This window comes from Daucus carota, chromosome 1 (assembly GCF_001625215.2).
Source record: "Daucus carota subsp. sativus chromosome 1, DH1 v3.0, whole genome shotgun sequence".
NCBI classification, from domain to species: Eukaryota; Viridiplantae; Streptophyta; class Magnoliopsida; order Apiales; family Apiaceae; genus Daucus; species Daucus carota.
This window is the reverse complement of record NC_030381.2, coordinates 24,361,167-24,380,758: the sequence shown is the minus strand read 5'-3', so window position 1 is coordinate 24,380,758 and position 19,592 is coordinate 24,361,167. Positions and strand designations below refer to the sequence as shown.

The following is a 19,592-nucleotide window of genomic DNA, read 5'->3' as shown; positions in this document are numbered from 1 at the left end:
AAAAATTTATTATTAATAGAAAACTATTTTGGCCAAAATGATATGATAACCAAAAAAAAATAATAATAAACTTATGCAATGTTACGAAAATTCAAAATAAATATATATTGAAAAAATTCCAACTCTTTACAAAAGAAAATGGGGGTGCAAGAAAAAATAATTTTTGTGTGAGATACTTACATAATATTATACAGGTGGTAAAGAATAAGTTTATTGTATAAATTTTGGATTTTAACAATTTTAGAAAAGTATAAAGGGGTCCAAAAAAATATTAATTGATAAAAAATGTGTTCGTCCAAAATGATTTAGCCAAAAAAATTATTATTAGTAAAAAACTATGTTGGTGAAAATGATTTGAGTACTAAAAAACTAATAAACATATGCAAAATGTTACGGAAAAAACGAAGAGATATATTGAAAAGATTCTGCTTCTCTACCAAAAATATAGGGGTGCAAGAAAAAATGATTTGTGTGTGAAAAATTTATATAATATTATGAAAGTGATATGATAAACAATATATGTATGTGTTTACATTTTTGATATAACTTGGTTCCATGGGAGGAAAAAAATGGCAAATCTCTAAGATTCATTAACTTCAAAAAATATATAAAAGGATCCGCGAAATTTATTATTAATAAGAAAAATGTGTTGTGCAAAAATGATTTTATCACTAGATAAAGCCTTGGTCCGATAGACATGCGGTCAATAATCCGTGACACAGAGGCTTGACTTTAATATCGAAGGACTTTTTGTACTTCGAATTGTAGTAATTTTGATGGATGTTATTATTTTTAGACGATATCATCATTTTAAAAATGTAACAACATTTTTCTAAATTTTATTTTATAAAATTTTCAATAACCGCGCGAAGCGCGGGTTATACACCTAGTTAGTCTATATATCCGAATATATACATAAGATATGTATATAAGTGTGAATTATCCTCAAACCATGAGTATTTATCCTTAATTCGTGGATAAAGGATGGCTACAATACTCCAAGTCCATCTCCAAGTCGTCCCCTTAGAAACAGGAAAGAAGAGTTATAGCAGAAGTCTGCCAGGCTTCTGCCAAACGGTTATAGCCCTGCTAGTTGCATCCCCTTAGCTGCAGCCCTGGGTGCACACAGTGGTGACCCCTAACACTAGTAGCCCCTCGAACACCTCTACATGAAGCCCCCACCTTGATGAAAGCCCTTCTTATATTTTCAATGCAAACGGACAAAGCCCTCTTTATATTTTCAATGCAAACGGACAAGTGTCCTATATGACCTTAGGGGTTCACGGCCTGTTAGGGTGAAGTTTGATATCTTTTACCAAACAGCCCAAGCAAACCCAAATAACATAGTGGGCTATAAAATAAGCCCAGGAGGTTTTTATGGCACAAAATATCTTGTAAAGTATGTTTATAATATATATCTAATTTCTAAATTTAATCATATTTATCTTTAATGAAGTGGTGGTATTTAATTGGTTTCGTTTTTAATAAATCTTGAATTTTAACTTTATTTATAAGATAAGTTCTACAATTTTTTTAAAAGAAAATTCAGTTCTTACAGACTAGGCCGTGATAAAATTTTGATTTGAGTCATTCTTAAGAAAATAAAATTTTAGTTTTTGATTTATTCGAATTAGTCCAATTTGGAACCGAATCGATCGAATATTCACCCCGTTGGCTGCTAATGACTTATTTTCCCCTTCTAACCTTCTTAGTAATAATTGCTTTAGAGAATCTCCAATGTGGTTGACTATATTGCTTGACTAAAGTGGATTTGTAAGAGTATCTGTAATGGGAATGACTATAATCATTAGTTAAATTGAACCTATAAGATATTATGTAAATTTGCCGAACTTGTAACATATTGTGCTTCAATGGTATTAGCTATATTGGTTGGTTATAATTTAAACACACTATGTTATTAATATTTTAGATTGTTATAAATGCAATATATCAGTTCAATATGTTAATAAATGATTTGTAATATTTATACAGATTTTTTAAAGACTTTTAGGGGTCGTTTGGTTGGAGAGGTGGTATGAGGTTGGAATGAGTAACCGAGGTTAAGCTAGTATGGGTTTGAGGTATCATTTATGATATTAGGTGCTTGGTTGAGTGGTGGCATGTATATGGTTGAATTATAATATTTATGAGATATACTTATAATTAATTTAAAATATCATTAAATTAAAATATTTTCAAGTCATTAATTTTATTTAATAATTTACATGAAATGATATAAATAGTAATGAAAATAAAAGAAAAAGAATTTGATTCCTGAAACCCATGTTTCATACGCACCTCTCCCCTTAGATATGAAAATTTAATTCCTTATGGGTTTGAGGATGGAAAATTTTCATTGGTTTGGAATAAACAAAACCCTTACCTGATATCAGGAAAACCCAAACTAAATAAAACTCTTAGAAGTTCGATAAATATAGTCATCTATACAAGTTTGACTATTATAATAGATAATGAAAATATATAGTTGAAGTGCGGTATTTTTAAAAAATATGTAATTTTTTATTTTAATTATTTTAGTTCAGTTTTTAACTTATCGGGTTTTCATGGTTAGAGTTGGTCAGGATCTTATATTGAACGGCTCGGTAGAAACTGACATGTATACTAGGAGTAGGATGGTGCCTGCTGCCGAGCTAAAGTTTGAAAATAAATAATTTTTTAATTCTATTTTTTTGCAATTTAAACATATATAAATTCCAAAACGTTTTTCCAGGTTATTTTTAACTTCTTAAATGTGGAGCTTTTTTTTTTCCTCAAGCGAACATAATTTATGTTAAACATTACAATTCTTAAATTTCATACATTATTTAATTCAACCATCGAATAAATATAACAAACATATATTTCATTATGTTATGAGAAGCTGGTATGTGTGTGTTCTCATATTCACGCTATATTGGTTTTATGCAGCTTTTGTGTGTGTGTGTGTTTTAGGGGAGAGCATGGGCCGGTTCGGCTCGGTTTTCGGATAAAACCGGAACAGCAACCATATATCTTCGGTTTTTAAAATCGAAAACCGCAACCACCGGTTCGGGTTTGGTTTCGGTTTAAAAAACCTCGGTTCGGTTTCGGTTACAAAACCGACAAATATAAGAATGAAAAACAAAATCAAAATACACATGCCTGCTCAATAAAAAAAATATCAAAATGAATATACTCTCACTTGATTGGTGAAAAAAAGTGCAACTCTTAGTATAGATAAAAAACCTCACTTGTACAAGAGAAGGAAATGAAGGCAGTGGGAAATGATTTTGCAGAAACTGAACAAAAGCAGGATATATATAAAGAAACAGATAGCTAAACATAGAAAACAGAAGCAAACAGAATCTGCAGTGCCAAATTTCAATTTACAAACTGATACTAACACAGACTTATATTTTCTTCAATTATTCGAATTGATTTCTTGATTTTTAAATATAATATAGAATATATATTTATTATATATATATATATATTATTTAATTATATTTTTAATAATCGGTTCGGTTCGGTTTTTATCGGTTCAGTTTCGGTTTCGGTTCCAAATCGGTTTTTTGCTCAGTCCTAGTGTGCGTGAATGAATTATTTTTACATATAGTTAACTTAAATTTTTTATAGATAAAAAAAAATGACAGATTACATATGTTGTAAATGGTCATTTAAATGAAAAAAATGATCATCCTATTATAGCAGCCATATTTTAAAATAAATTTAATTCGGAATTTTTTAATTTATTTACACCCTCTGTTGCTTTTTAAAGTTATTTCACTTTTTTCACAAAAATTGAGTTGTTAATAAAATCATATTTAGAAATATTAATTTGTTTAATATTTTTATCAAATTAGAGTTTTTATTATAAGAATTTGATATTAAAATTAAATTTGTTTATCAATTATAAGACATATTTTTTCTGACCTTAAAATACGTGTTAAAAAAATCATTTAAGAAAAATTTAAAGAAGAGCTAAAATGGGACACATGGAGTACCTTATATAAGCGGATGTCATTAAATATAATTCTCAGTTTCTCCCTTGAAGACGTTATGTTGAAAAAATAGGACTCTTTTAATACATTACCATAAATGAGGTACATTTTGTGTTGTTTGTAAGTGAACCCTTTCTTACACTCACTTTGTCTCTAAACAAATCAAGTAATTGTATCTATATCACCGACCATGGCTCTATCCATTTGCATGTTCATCAGTAGAGTCGATCCTCCCGGTAGAGTTTCTGAAGCTTATTATCTACGGGCCGGACGCTGGTCTTTCAGACAATATTTGGTATTTTCTAAACACGCGTCATAGCATTCTGTATTTTCACCCTAGCTAGAATATGTTGGTAAATTTATTTTGATTCTCAGAAATTGCCTCGTGCTTTCGTTGAGCGATTTGGGGATGTCCAACCAAGGATTGTACTTGTGTAGACAATAGACTGAGAAGAGTTTCGAATCAACTTTTCAAAATATACATGTGTCTTTTAAATGCATGTTTATTAAGGTTATCACGAAATTATCCAACCATTGGAGATCTCTAGTACGTAGAATTGAATTATAGATAGTATTTAATTAGTCCTCTGCAAACAAAATATAATGAAATATGAGAGCTTGCTGTTGAATGTAATTGTCACAAGATTTCCAATCAAAGTTTTGTAGGAATGTTCCTTCGCAGAATTAGGTTTCAATTGAGTAATGGCTTCATGTTGGATGGTTGTTTTGATTTTGGAAAAGGAAGAATAATAGGTCTTCACAAATTTTATAAGCTATACTAATGTTAAGGTTTGATTCCATGGTTTTCACCTATGCGGGGAATGATGTTTTTATTGTTCATGGATTTGGGAAAGATTGTATACAAAATAGTGCTATTAGTAAGTACTGTAATACTTGATAATCTACCAAATTTCCTTCTTTTTTTAAAGATCACACCTGGATTCTTGCTAATTAGTCAAAACCATGAATTTTCAGTGGAGCTTGGTGGTTTCTTTGAAGTTGAGATTAAGCTGTCTCACCTTCAAGAATATGATTTTGTGGTGGTAAGTAGTTATATAGAGACTTAAGCCTATTCTAGAACTATAACTTAGATAGTGTCCTTTAATATCTCATGAAATTTGTAGACTATTCCAGTTAAGTTCAAGGATGTTACAGAAGATATAAGTGAGTCTCAAACTCTTGACATATGCCATGAAAACAACAGGTGGAGTGTTGTGTTAAAGAAAAGAACTAACAGGGTAGAATTACATGGTGGATGGTTAGTGCTATAGAAAGATTTGCACTTGACAGTCGGTGACATTTGTTTTTTCAAAAGGGCAGGTTCTAATCCCAAATTTTACCTCGAGGTTTATAGATATTGTGTGTGAATCCCATGTTAAGATTTAAGTTCCAGCTCTTAAAAAATTAAGATAATTTTTCACATGCTTTGGTTTATTTCATATTTTTTGAAAATGACTACCAGATATTGTTAAGCTATCTATTGGCAATTTATTTTATGTTCGATTTTTATCTTGGTGAAATATATGTTAAATTGTGCAGAATTAAAAATTAGAATACGGTAGATTAGTCTTACAAGAACATAGTAGGTAGTTGATCATAGATCACAGGAACGCACATTGTTAAGCTTAGATTTCACAGTTTCCATATATTAAAAGGCCATGTAGATGGAAATATAGATTGTTCATATGTAATCAGTATGAGTGTTTCTTAGTAAGCTTCTTATTCCTCCGAGGCCTCTTATCCGCTTTTAGTCTTTTGATGTTTGGGTCTGAGAAGTCATCGATATGACATCTTGGTCTAGATTCCAGCAATACATTTTTTCAACTATTAAACTTTCTATGGTTGTTTTTGATTTTGTTATCTTTTTGATTTTTAATTACTTGGGTCAGTGTGTTTACAATGGTTGAGCAAGGAGTAAGATTTGCTTCTCCAATATCATTATCTTCCGATGGACATACATATTCTCCAGTTGCGTAGAAGGAATTTAACTGTTTTAAAATGTTAGATGCTCGTTTCTCAAGCCTCGCCGTAAAACACTGTTTTTACAGCACCTTTATAATTGGTGGGACTTTTCCTGTTTGCATTACCTGCAGAAGAAACAACATTGAGTTCTCTGAGAAGCAGTTAACTCCTTATTTGTAAATATTCACAATTTGATTCTTTCCCTTACCTCCTCATCAAAGCCTCTCACTGTCAAATCGAAAACAGTTCTAATTTCACGATCCAAAAAGACTATAACAATTTCACCAGTCTCATCTTTCGTTAGTACAGTAATTTCCCACATGTTTATTTTATAATTATAAGTCAACTCTTTTTTTCTTGAATGATAGATTTTCCAGAAATGTTCTTAAAATAAAAATTGTTCTACAACTCATGAAAAATTAGTACCTCAAATCTGGCTTTGGAATGTTCCTATTAGAGCATCTATATAACTTTAGATTCCCATTTTTCAATTCAATTTCTGTGTAGCAAGAGGTGCAATGATAGCTGAACCATATTCTTGTCTCCACCACCGTTTTAATTCTGACTTTGCATATAATCTCTTTCTGCATATTTGTATTAGTGCTTTTAAATAGAATTTGGAAAAAGAATTAACAGGGTTTCAGATGTTTAAACTTTATTTATCTCAGCATCTTGGGTTTGCAGCTTTTTCACATCAGCAACTGTTAGTGCCTCGTACTTAGGCTTAACAGGGTTGACGAAATTGTAAATTGCAAAATGTCCTTTTGCATACCTGTTTTCTTATTTTATTCATATGTCATGTAAAATGGATTGCATGATTTCACTATAATGAATGAAAGAAGATATACATAATAAAGATTGAGATCTTACATTTTTCGAAGAGCCGCAACACTCTCGTGTCATAGTTAATGTAGAACTTAGTTGTTGTTACATTTGCTAACTCATATTGATTTGTAGTCTGTCTTGGTGGTTTCCATGAAGTTACCTTTGCACTTGCTATGATAATTATAGTAGGGTATTCTTCCACGTCTTGAATAGCTTCATTGAATTTCTCAGCCATAATGTCCCAGAAACAAACATTCAGAGAGGACCTTTAAAAACATAGTAGATTATGTTAAATTATCTTCTTAAGGAGGATGTGCTTGAATAATATCTTAAAATGCTTTACTATTATCTGCCATCAACAATGTTGAACTTGACTTGTTTTTGTTTTTTTCCAAAGCGATTTACCAAATTACCTATAAGAGTGTCCTTCTCTATGCTTCGGACAACATCTTCACATTTAAGAGTTAAACAAAATTAGTTCTATTTATTTAAAGAGTGATATAATAAGAAAACTTAAGTATAAAACAACATGGTAACCTGTTAAAAATAGGTTTTTGTTAGTAATACCGTCCAACGGGCTGGAGATGATGTGTTATTAGAGATATCCCCTTGGAAAGGACTGTCCAGATTTGGAAAGAAAGGAAAGCTAAGCCCTCATTATGTGGGTCCTTTTGATATTTGAGACGCGTGGGGAAAGTTGTTTATGAGTTAGCATTGCCTCCTCACACACAACATATTCATAATGTGTTCCACGTGTCTATGCTGAAGCGTTATCAGCCTGATTCTAATTATGTGATAGAATATAAACCTATAGAAATACAACCAGATCTGTCTTTTGTAGAGATACCAGTGTATATATTCAATCGTCAAGAAAAAGTGCTTAGGAATAAATTTGTGTCCTTAGTACGAGTTTTGTAGAGAAATCCTGGAGTGGAGGAGTCGACCTGGGAACTTGAAAGCGAAATGCTTGCCAAGTATCCTCAGTTGTTTTCTTAAACTAATTTAGAGGACGGAATCCTGTTAAGGGGAAGGATGTTATATCCGGGAAAATTTTGTGATTTTTAATCATGTAAATGACTGTTAAATGTTTTATATGGTCGTGTACAGTTTATTGTCATTTTTTTGAGCATTATTATATTATTAATCGTCCATAAAATGAATTCTCGCATAATTGCAAAGTTTGTGATTATATGAATTTGGTGAATAATATGATTAATTGCAATAAGATATAATTGGGTGCCATTATTTGATTAATTGTGGTACGTGATTAATTGAGTAATTATCATTATTTATTCTCGGCCTGAGTGAGTAGTTTGAATATCGAGTTTATTAGAATTCTTATAAATCAAAGTTGTTCTTGATTTAAAAATATTAAAATCCGTGTTAATTTATATTATTAAATATTGTCCAATTAATTTTATCAGGATATTTCAATTTTGGTATTTTTATATTTTTATTGATTTCAAAATATTTATAAATCTCGCAACTTTTCACGGATTTATACGATTTGGAAAATTTAAGATTTTTGGGTACTTTTAGTTAGATGTTTCGAAAACATTTTCGGACCCCAAAATTATATTATTGATAAAATTTAACTTCTTTAAAAATATTGGGGAAGTGATTTCTTAAACATATCTCGATTACTTTCAAAATAAACCGACCCAGCAGCTGTATAGATATCACGTAGCAGCTGTGCAGACATCCTGTGTACGCCTAGTAGACATACATTTCCAAACCCAGTACAGATAGATAACAACAGATTAAAAGAAACAGAAAAAACAGAGATATTAAAAAGGCTACGGTTTTGTGAGCAAGAACAAGAGAGTGACAGGGAGTATACACGCAGTTGTTATTAAGGTTAGTGTTAGAGAAATTGGGGATTGGGTTTGGTAGAGAAATCGCGAGCAATAGAGCTTAATCGAGGGTAGGAGATTGAATCCTTTTATAAATCAAGTCGTTCATGTTTATATACAATTGAATATATGCTTGTTTGATTGAATCGGTGTGGGGAAGAGTTGCGAACAGAGGTGATGGTTGTAAGCTGTTCGAGGGGCGGCGGGGGTGACGGCAAGTGAAGGCTGGCCGCAGTAGTAGTAGAGGGAGGAGTTGATGAAGCGGCCCCGCGTTAGGGTGAATCAGAAAGAAGACGGAGATGGGAGGAGGTCACATGGATGAGAAGTCAGAGTTGGTGATTGGGTTCTGTTGAGAGTTCGACTAGAGATACAAGGTGAAGAGAAAGTGTGGCTGGGAAGGAGTAAAGACGCCGCAATTTGGCCACGCGACGGCGTGATAACAGTAGTGAACTGAAGGCATATAGTCGGAGGTGGGTTGTGCGGGTAGGCAGCGAACTGCGACCTCGCCGGAAAGCCGATCAGCGATTCCGCGGAAAAGGCTGCAGTGGCTGCATGGTGGTTGTTAGGTTCGGAAACGATTGCAGGGGGGGTTGAATACAGTAGTTACAATATAATCACGGGATAAATCTGATTTGTATATAACTGGAAAATCAGATTTAAATTAATTATTACAATGTTTAAAGTTGTTATATAATTAAAGGGGTTCAGTTTTAATGTCCACTAACGTTCATAGAATAAATTCGACAAGATGTATTCTGGATTGGTGATTAAAACAACCGAGTGATTAAAGAACATAACTTCTGTGAATATAACAATACGTAAGTTTAGCAACTTGATCAAGGTTTACAAGTGTCTGAACATTTTCAAATGAAGAATGGACTATAAGCATTATCGAGTAGAAACCATTTGAACTAGTAAGACAAAGTTAGGAAAGACAAATACTAATGGACTATAAGCATTATCTAGTAGTAAAGATTGTTACCCAGCAGTTCAACCCGCGTTTTGTACCATACCTCATTGCTTTACACATGAATGTGGGGGTTGGTTAAAGCCTGTTTGAAATACAATGGCATAATATATAATTAAAAGGGTGATGAAGGACATTGGTAATAATAAACAATCTAAAATGTAAGGAAAAACTATCTATTTACTAGTATTTATGTTCGTTGTGCAGGGCTTTTCTAAATTTAAAATTTGTATTAAAAAGAATATTTTACATAACACTGAGGAATATTAATATAATGATTACAAAATGTGGAATATTAACCTATAAATATAACTATTTACAAACTTAATTGTAAAGCAAATATGATTGTAACAAATTAAGTGGGTGTTTGGGTGGAGTTTTTAAGCCCCGTTTATGGAGTTATAACTTAAACACACTTATTCGTACCGTTTGTGTAAAAAGTCGAGAAACACTTATAAAAAGTTAAGAATCCTAATTTTTGTTCCATGACTTCTACATTTTTTGCAAGCACTTTAATCACTTATAAATCTTAACTAATTTTTAAGTTTTACTCACTTTTCTATTTTAAAAAAAAGTAATTTACTGTATTTTGAAACGGAACGGCCCGTAAGTTAGAGTTGTTTATAAATGATCTCATCGATGTAAAACTTGGGTAAGCCGTTTATAATTGACAACCAGGACAGAAGCCTAACATTTACTACTTTTTCCTGAGCAGTATTCACCAGTAGTACAGCTACAATTTGCTTTGGTACACTTTCACCCAGAACTATCTCCGTTCACTCCATAACCAACCCCACATCAGCACTAAACTGAACCCTAATTTCACATTCGTATTCACTTTAATCCTCCTCATTTGAGACGCCAGAGAGCGAGCGAGAGAGAGAGAGGGGGGAGAGAGAGGGAGAGAGAGAGAGAGAGAGAGAGAGGACATGTCAGTCACTGAACTGAAAGAGCGGCACCTGGAAGCTACAGAAACTGTCAACTCTCTTCAAGAAAAATTGAAGCAGAAGCGCCTTCTTCTCCTCGATACCGATGGTTTCATTTCTTTCCATTTTTGACTTTCGTGTAACTAGAAGCTATGTCTCTGTTTAATTAATTAGTTGGATCTGTTTAATTTCCTGCTTGTAATTACAGTTGCCGAGTACGCGAGATCGCAAGGCAAGACTCCTGTTACATTTGGACCTACGGATCTGGTTTGTTGCAGGACTTTGCAAGGTCATAGCGGAAAGGTCCGCCTCCCGTATTTCCTATTTAATTTCATCCTCATTTCTTTCATTCGTTTTCGTATGTGTGTGTATATGTGCTTTAATGGAAAGGTCAGTAATGTAGGTATCCGAGTCATGATTTAGCGCCTATTGTTAGTAAAAATGTGGATATTCAGCTTTTTTTCAAGCCATGAAAATAGATCCCTGACTATTATTCTCAATAATCCGAGACACGTTTTCTAACTAGGCCTTGCAATTCTCAGAGTTTAGACTTTTTCTAGTTTCCAACCTCTTAATATTGTGACTTGGAACTTTGGTTGTCAATGTTAGTACAGAGGTTGTTAAATTTTGACTTCTATTCGTTTGAGAATATGTTCACAGTTCTAACTCATCTGGGTATGTGATTGTTGTTTACTTTTTGTGGCAAGATAAAGGATTCATGAGTTGTACTTGAACCTCGATTACAAATTTACAGGTAGAAAATAACACCATAAAATATTTATTCGGTTTCTTTGTTATAGTAATATTATATTATTTGGCAAGTGGCTAGTTTACCTTAACAGTGCTGAAGAAGTCTAATACGCAATTATCATCTGTACTAGTTACAGCTTGACTTCTTGATGGAAAGTAGATATATGTGGCATGACCCATATATGTATATATAGCATTGCTCAAAGAAGAACACTCTTAAAAAAAGAACACTTTAGAATCGAATATAGAATCTCATATAAAACTTGAATTAAATTCTAATTTTAAGCTAATTAACCTTTTATTATGAATATTTACAGTATCTAACATGTTTAACAATAAATTTGGATTAAAAATAACAAGATTCTATGTAAAATTAATTGTGCAAAAAAATATAAATTATTCTACTCTGGATTCCATTATGGTTTCTATAATATTTTCATATTAATAATTTGGATGAGCTTGAATATTAGATTTCATATATTAAGTTTAATTGATGTTTAACTATGTAATTATAATCTTAAAATCATTTTTATGAAAAATAAAGTGTTATGATAGTGTTCTGTGTTGTTCTTTTTTTAAAGTGTTAGGCTAAGACTCAATTCAAACCATATAGCTATTTGTGACCTAGAGTTACTGAATAAATATGGACACCTGATATTAAAAGAACCAAGGAAAGCCTCCTTTAGTACTTTGAATATTTAATGCTCTTTATTTTTAAAGCTATTTTACATATATTACCAGGATCAGTTATTAGTAGTGTCTGCACTTCTTCCTGTTTCTAAACCTTTTTTATTCTTCGTTAAGCGCTATCCCTCTCTTGGCCTCTTACCTTAACTGATTTTTTTTTCCTCTTAGCAACTTCTGCTCTACACAAGGTTCATTTCTTTATGATTTAAAAAAAAATTGCTCAAAATTTTGATGAGTTACAGGCATAATTTTAAATGTTGTATAAATAAATATGAAAGTTACATTTTCTTCAGGTATATTCATTAGATTGGACTCCTGAAAAGAATCGTATTGTTAGTGCATCCCAAGATGGGAGGTTGATTGTGTGGAATTCACTCACAAGCCAGAAAACTCATGCCATTAAGCTTCCATGTGCATGGGTAATGACGTGCGCGTTCTCTCCAAGTGGACAGTCTGTTGCTTGTGGTGGCCTTGATAGTGTGTGCTCCATCTTTAACTTAAATACTCCCACCGACAAAGATGGAAATGTACCAGTATCAAAGATGCTAAGTGGTCATAAGGGATATGTCTCTTCATGTCAGTACGTTCCAAATGAAGACACTCACCTAATAACCAGTTCTGGGGATCAAACATGTATCTTGTGGGATGTAACTACAGGTCTGAGGACTTCGGTGTTTGGGGGTGAGTTTCAATCGGGGCACACAGGTGATGTGCTAAGGTCAGTAACATGGTCTCAAGTCAATATGTCTCTCTCTATAGATATTGACAACTGGTGCCTTATTTATTCTTTACTTCACTGCTGTACATCATTATAGACGCATAGATTAACAGTTAAAAGGACTTGTACCTAAATAACCCTATAACTTTGTTGATCTGTTTCATTCTAAGAAATTCTGCCATGTTTTTCTCTTTTGAAGGAGAAAATTTGGAAAAAATCAGCTTCATAAGTAATAGGTTTATTCCTAAACTTTCGGTTCTGTTGTTCAAAAGCATGAACAGATTGCATGGCCAGTACTTAGGATTTCTGGGATCTCTAGAACTCTGTTACATGGATCTGTGTGCTGCACAGACTTGTTGAAGTCTGTCACTACAGTTCCCGATGTTGGATAGGTTTGGAGTTAAAAACAGATCTTAGACACAGGGTGATATTAAGTAATATATTTGTTAAGCATTAAATTTGAAGGATCCGTGCATCATGTCAAAAAAAATCTTTACTTGGTCAAAAAAGGAAAACGGAAGATAAGTGAGCGATCTTGAAGAGCTCTATTTTATTCCTAACTGGCCTCTTTATTTTGCTGTAAAGTAATTTAGTTGAATACCTAAAACTCACTGCAGGGCATACAAAGTGCTTTTTTTTTTTGGTTAATTACAAAGTGTATGTTTTAGGGCCCGTTTCGGTTGGCTTAAAATGACTTATGGCTTATAGTGACTTGATGTGATAAGTGTTCAGCTTAAATTGTGTTTGGGTAATTTTATATTATAAGTGACTTATGACTTATTAAAAATATAACAATAAAAATAAATTTGATAGGTTGTTTATTTTAGTGTTGAAATTGACTTTTATTTAAAAAAATAATCATAAATTTAAATTAACTTCATAAAAAAAGTACATCCGACCTAATTTTGGCTTTAAGTTAGTTTCCGGCTTTTATTACACAAGCAAACATTTTTCAGCTAAGTCGAAAATGGCTTTAAGCCCGGGCTTAATGCCCAGACAAACAATCTTCTTTTTAAAATCCAAAGAGTTTTTTCCTAAATAACTTTGCTCTATGTATATATGGTGCAGTATAAAGATGTCTCGTACTAATATCTCACAATATCCGCACTCACTTGATTCAGTGTCTCGATTAACGGAACAAACTCAAGAACCTTTGTCTCTGGCTCTTGCGATGCTACTGCACGTCTATGGGACTCCCGTGTTGCAAGTCGAGCAGTTCGGACCTTTCATGGCCATGAGGGAGATATCAATTCCGTCAAGTTTTTTCCAGATGGAAATAGATTCGGAACCGGTTCTGATGATGGATCATGTAGATTATATGACATCAGAACTGGGCACCAGCTCCAAGTATATAATCAGCGGCATGCTGATAATGATATTCCTCCCGTGACTTCGATTGCATTTTCCATATCAGGCCGACTTCTTTTTGCAGGCTACGCCAATGGTGACTGTTATGTTTGGGATACTTTATTGGCAAAGGTACAAACTTAGTATCCATGTAAAACTTTTTGTCTGCGTCCAGTAACTTTTGCTCAATTATTAGTGCATATACAATGGTTATGTGATGTGTCTTGCTGCAATTAGCCATCAATCATCGCAGAGATTAAAATCTATCATCATCCGTCACACTTGTGTGGTTGATTAATAAATTTATGAGAATGAGAATGTAAATGAGAACAATGTGAAACCATGTATAGTTACATTATTAATTAGCATCTGGAACACGTGCTTCTTTGGAAGGCTTGGTAAAGTTTCTGTATAGTATAGAAGGCCGGAACTGTGTACAAATTTACTGTTGAATTTTCAAATTCGCAAAACTATTCCCTTCATCTAGTCTTTAAATATATGTCCATGCACTTATGTTATGCTAGAAATCATGTTGAGTTTGGTATGCTTTCTCACTACATTTTTTTGGCATGATAGATGGTGTTGAACCTGGGGTCTCTCCATAATTCACATGAAGGTCGAATAAGTTGTTTAGGGTTGTCAGCTGATGGGAGCGCCCTATGTACAGGGAGTTGGGATACAAACCTAAAGGTTAGTAAAATTTCTCTGGGTATTAGGTTACTTTTGTTTGTAAGAATATGCATGCATAACATAGAACTGCTATTTTAACTTGAAGCAATGCTTTGGCATAACTTGTTTTGGCTTTTCAAAATAGTCTTTAATGTTTTCGAAATTTGGGTATCTGTAAAGATGATGATCATATTCACTGAAGTCCAATTTCATGATAATTTACCATGGTTTCGGATTATTAGTCACAGCCAAATCAGCCCAAAATTTAAAAATTCATTTACTTTAAAATAAAAGTTTTAGTCACTATAAATTGAAATATATGCATGGTGAATTAAAAATTAAGCAACTTCTTGGAATATATTTCTTTGCAAAATATGTCAAGAAAGAGTTTAGGTTACACCGCCTCGTGTAGCACAACTATTATGTTGTGTTTGGTTGGGGAGAATGGAACTAATAGAGGTAGGAGGAAAGTTTTGAAAAAAAATTAAGGTGAGTGCAAAATTTTTATGATGAGATTTGAGAAGAAAATGAGGATATGAAGAAATGGAGCATTCCTTCCCAAATTGGGAGTGTGATCTTTAGTATAGGGTGTAAGGAATGGAATGGAGGAAGGAATGAAATTTGTAAACATTTGCCCATAACATAGTTCAAATTTCATTCCATTCATTCCATATTCATTCACCCTAACTGAACACAACATTAGAAAGTAGAAGTTGTGTCAAATTGATGTTTGCTACATTACAAATTGATCTTGATACATAACTTAATGCTTACCACATTACAAAGTGATCTTGATACATAATTTAATACTTTCTACATTACAGCTTGATCTTGATACATAAATTTCGGACTTACATTGTATTCTACACTGGCAGATTTGGGCTTTTGGAGGGCACAGAAGAGTGATATGAATTTTTTGTTAGTACTTTGTATAACAAGTCTCTGGACTCTTTAGGCCCTGATCCAACCAATCAGCCCTTCTTGGATGGAGTACCGTAGTGGTAAAGACCATAACCCATTACTGTTTTATCATGTAACTTTGTGTAATTCTTATGTAATAAGAATAAAATGGTTTCGGGAATATGAAGGCCATTTGTTGGAGTATATGATTGTTATCAAGGAGAGTATAAACTATTATATCTACTGTAGGTGTCATTTTCAAAATGAATAAAGAAATATATTGTAATAGCTAAATATAGTATAGGTCATAGGAGATGATTTTGGTCGATATTGAAGCACTATAGATTCTGAGAACCCTGGAGCAGTAAGCACTTCCTTTTTTCTTTTCTTTTTTTGGCGGGCGGTAAAAAGAATAAATATTAATTTTAGCCTAACAGTTTTGTGCAGGGTTCAAAATCCGATAATATAAGTGAATTTTTGAAGAGAACAAGTTGACAGGCACAAACAAAAATAATGGGGTTGGCAATGACTAGTGTTTTAAGTATGAGGCATGCTCTGCTTTATTCATTTCTTATGTGCTTATCTATCTGAAAACAGGAACCCTACTTCTGTTTAGTTAGTATGTACATCAAATAATTTAGCTGCATGCCTGTTCATTTGAAAGGAATGTTCGGGATTCATTTTTTGGTAAAAAATAATAAGAAAAAGTGATGCATACTTCTTCAACATATCTGTAACTATAATCAACTATAGCTGTGACCTAGAAAACATGAAGACATAATTCGAATTTCTTGTGATCCTGCATTTCCTTACAAATTCTTGCACATTACAGCTTTACAAGGCGTCATTCGTGTTCTGCTCTCACCAAGTAGATGCCTCTGAAACACCGCTATCCATTAAAATTTGCCTACAGCGGGTGCCTGTGACTCTGGAGAATCAAGGATTATACAATGCCTGTCTGGAATACCAACCTTGTTATATACCACTTAAATGGCTGTATTCCTGCCCAGAAGATCCATGTCTATATGCTTCTACATATCCGCACTGTATGAACTATCCCCCTCAGACATGTAATTTGTTGACGGTGAACTCTGCATAGTCCCTGCTCCGTCACTCAGGCGTTCGAGTGATACATTGCCTTCCAATGCACGAACCACCTGTTACCAATGAACGTAATAATAGAATTACTCACGTAACATATGCATCTAGAGCTTAGTAGTTATATGAGGCTTTCCTACAACATACATTTTGGCTCACAAAGCAACTATATATCAGCCTAGAATGAAAGATAATGAACACACACCTGGCTCATTTTTGGGCGTCTCCTGGCAGACTGTCTGATGCATGCAGCAGAACAGGCTATCATGCGTAGCATCTCATCAGGATTATAGTTGTTCTCCAACCTGGGATCGACCAGCTCGTCGAAGCTTCCACCCTCTACTGCATCCATTAGGATAGGCCTCGCCTGTAGATCCATCAAAAAACAATACAGGACAGAACTACAGAAGTGTATAAAGCATTACACTCTAGTTTCACCAAACTAGATAAGCTTAACCATAGAGTGGGAGATTCATTGTACATACCCAGTCGACAAGAGTATCACCTTCTGAGTTGACATCGACCGGACGCTTTCCGGATATCAGCTCCAAGAGCATAACACCGAAAGAATAGACATCAGATTTCTCCGTCAGCTTTCCGCTTGATGCGTACTCAGGTGCTAGATATCTGCATTCTCGTGCATATACATTTTACATCTTTCAATTGAAGACACACTTGTTAACAAGAGTTCAATAGTGTCTCTGTAAGTTCATATATGAATTACTTGGAATTACCCAAATGTTCCCATTATACGCGTTGATACATGAGTATAGTTGTCAGAAGAGAGCTTAGCCAATCCAAAATCTGCCACCTGTTAAGAAAGGATTGTGTGTAGAGATTAATTATCAATGGAAGCACTACATGATTGTTGCATCGTATCTTACCCGCATATTACGCGATAGCGTATCTTTTCTCTGCATATTATCCAACGAGTAACAAAATACTTTTTTTTTTTTATGTCTATACCCTTACTGTGTATACCCTTACTATACTTGCTTAGGGCAGAAAAATGACGGTTTCCATCATTTCGAGAATAATTAGTGCAAAATATGTGTTGACATGTTGCAACATACGTCTGTCAAAACCTGATTCGACATAAACTGACCCGCTTATAATTATCTTTCTAAACCAAAGCATAATACCTTGGCTACATATTGGTCGTCAAGTAATATGTTTGAAGTCTTGATATCTCTGTGGATGATGCGAGGATGACCTGTGCAAGACAGAGAATAGTTGTCCACATAAATCACATCTGTTTTCCACACAACATGAACAAATATTTATATACGGGGCGAGAGCTGAAGATATATTTAGTCACTTACAATCCTCATGAAGATAAGCGAAACCTTTAGCTGATCCAACTGCAGTTTGAATCCTAAATGGCCAATCCATGACTCCACCACTCTTCCCTAATGGGTTAAAAGTAGGTGCATAATGAAATATTACAAGTGAAATGATAGGAAAAAGGGACCAAGAGCTTACCATGAAGATGATGCTCAAGAGTACCATTTGGGACAAATTCATAAACTAGCATCCTTTTATCATCCGCCATGCAATAACCAACCAGAGAGACAAGGTGTCGATGATGAACACGACTAATGATCTCAACCTCAGCCTGGAATTCTCGTTCTCCCTGGCAGCTTCCAGATTTAAGACTTTTAACAGCTATCTCCTTGCCATTAGATAAGACTCCTTTATAAACATAACCAAAACCACCTTCTCCCAGAAGATTGTCCTTCCCAAATCCTCCGGTTGCAGCTGCTAGCTCGTCGTATTGGAAGTTGCTCTTGCTGAATCCCAGGGCCAAGGTTGGATGTGGGGGTGGCTTGGCAGTTTGTTGAGGCCCGGATGAGTAATAAGATGAGCTCACCTCACTGTTAGTCATTCCCGGTGGTGGTATATTAACACGATGCTCAGCAGGAGGGTTAATCTCTCTCGTGGGTGCTCCACTGTTGTAGTTGGCATTACCTTCACGAAACAATGAAGTAAAAATTAGATTTGAAACAGGGGGGAAGGCGGAGATGATGCACCTCATGACCTCAGTAGTATTAGAACAATGTGGTAGTAATTCAGTATTCTTTTGGGTGAGCATAGAAGGTTAAGTTAAATGTATAATTGATAACAACATGGTACATTGGATACAGCGAAGTTCGTACTCTTTCCACGGGAATTGTTCCTATAGTAAATCATCTGGTCATTCGACTTCTTGTTTCTCTTCTTCCTACAGAATGACCAACAGCATGCTACCAAAAGAATGATCAATATTAAAGCCCCTCCGAAAATTCCACCTATGATGGCTTTTTTCTGAACATCAGATATGCCTCCGGATGATTGTGAATCAGCTGAGGATGACGACTTGGACTTATGTGGGGGAGAATGTTCTCTACCACTGTGTGGTGGTGGAGGTGGGAGCGCACCATGTGAATTTTCTTTGGACGGGGAAGGTGGCGGTGGGGACTTCTTGTTGCTGTTGTCAGGGGGAGGTGGCGATTTTGCAGACGAGCTTGGTGGTGGAGGTGATTGAGCTGATGAATTTGATGATTTTGGCGGAGAATTAGAAGACATTTTAGCGGAGATTTGGATATGTTATTTGCTGACAAATCTGACAATTGTCGAAAGATTTCCAAGACATCTTAACCGAGGCTATTAGGATATGATCTACGCTGGAATGTGTCCGTAGCAGAGCCTGTCCCTCCAAAGCAGTAACCACTGGATTCAGAATTCATAAGCTTACACATTAGTGAATGAAATCATTTTCCATACATTTATATATTCACATTTTATCGACCAAGTCTGAAACAGAAATTAAATTCAATGACAATTTCTAGCAGTCGTGGAATCTTACCTTTGTTAGTTTCATCGCGAAATCAATTGAACAGGCAAACTTAGTGTTTTGTATGTTATCGGGAT

At 34.2% G+C, this 19,592-nt stretch overlaps 2 protein-coding genes across 3 annotated transcripts; one reads left to right on the top strand and one right to left on the bottom strand.

The window, feature by feature from the left end:
* The first annotated feature begins 10,256 nt into the window (after positions 1-10,256).
* LOC108205195 (guanine nucleotide-binding protein subunit beta-1) lies at positions 10,257-17,560 on the top strand. Of its 2 annotated transcripts, XR_001803904.2 has the most exons (7): positions 10,257-10,622; positions 10,722-10,816; positions 12,244-12,668; positions 13,790-14,147; positions 14,592-14,705; positions 15,560-15,685; positions 16,417-17,560. XR_001803904.2 is itself a non-coding variant. In XM_017375036.2 (6 exons), exons 1-6 carry the CDS (start codon positions 10,517-10,519, stop codon positions 15,593-15,595), a joined length of 1,134 nt encoding a protein of 377 aa, XP_017230525.1. In that variant the 5' UTR covers positions 10,257-10,516; the 3' UTR covers positions 15,596-15,872. The 2 variants fall into 2 exon arrangements, 1 of the variants encoding a protein (XP_017230525.1); XM_017375036.2 differs by lacking the exon at positions 16,417-17,560 and having other exon boundaries at positions 15,560-15,872.
* LOC108205196 (putative proline-rich receptor-like protein kinase PERK6) lies at positions 16,861-18,629 on the bottom strand. The gene is made up of 6 exons (XM_017375037.2): positions 18,165-18,629; positions 18,005-18,091; positions 17,825-17,895; positions 17,417-17,493; positions 17,168-17,309; positions 16,861-17,049 (listed from the first exon to the last, which is right to left on the bottom strand). The coding sequence occupies exons 1-6, from the start codon at positions 18,565-18,567 to the stop codon at positions 16,861-16,863; spliced, it is 969 nt and encodes a 322-aa protein (XP_017230526.2). The 5' UTR covers positions 18,568-18,629.
* Between the last annotated feature and the right edge of the window lie 963 nt (positions 18,630-19,592).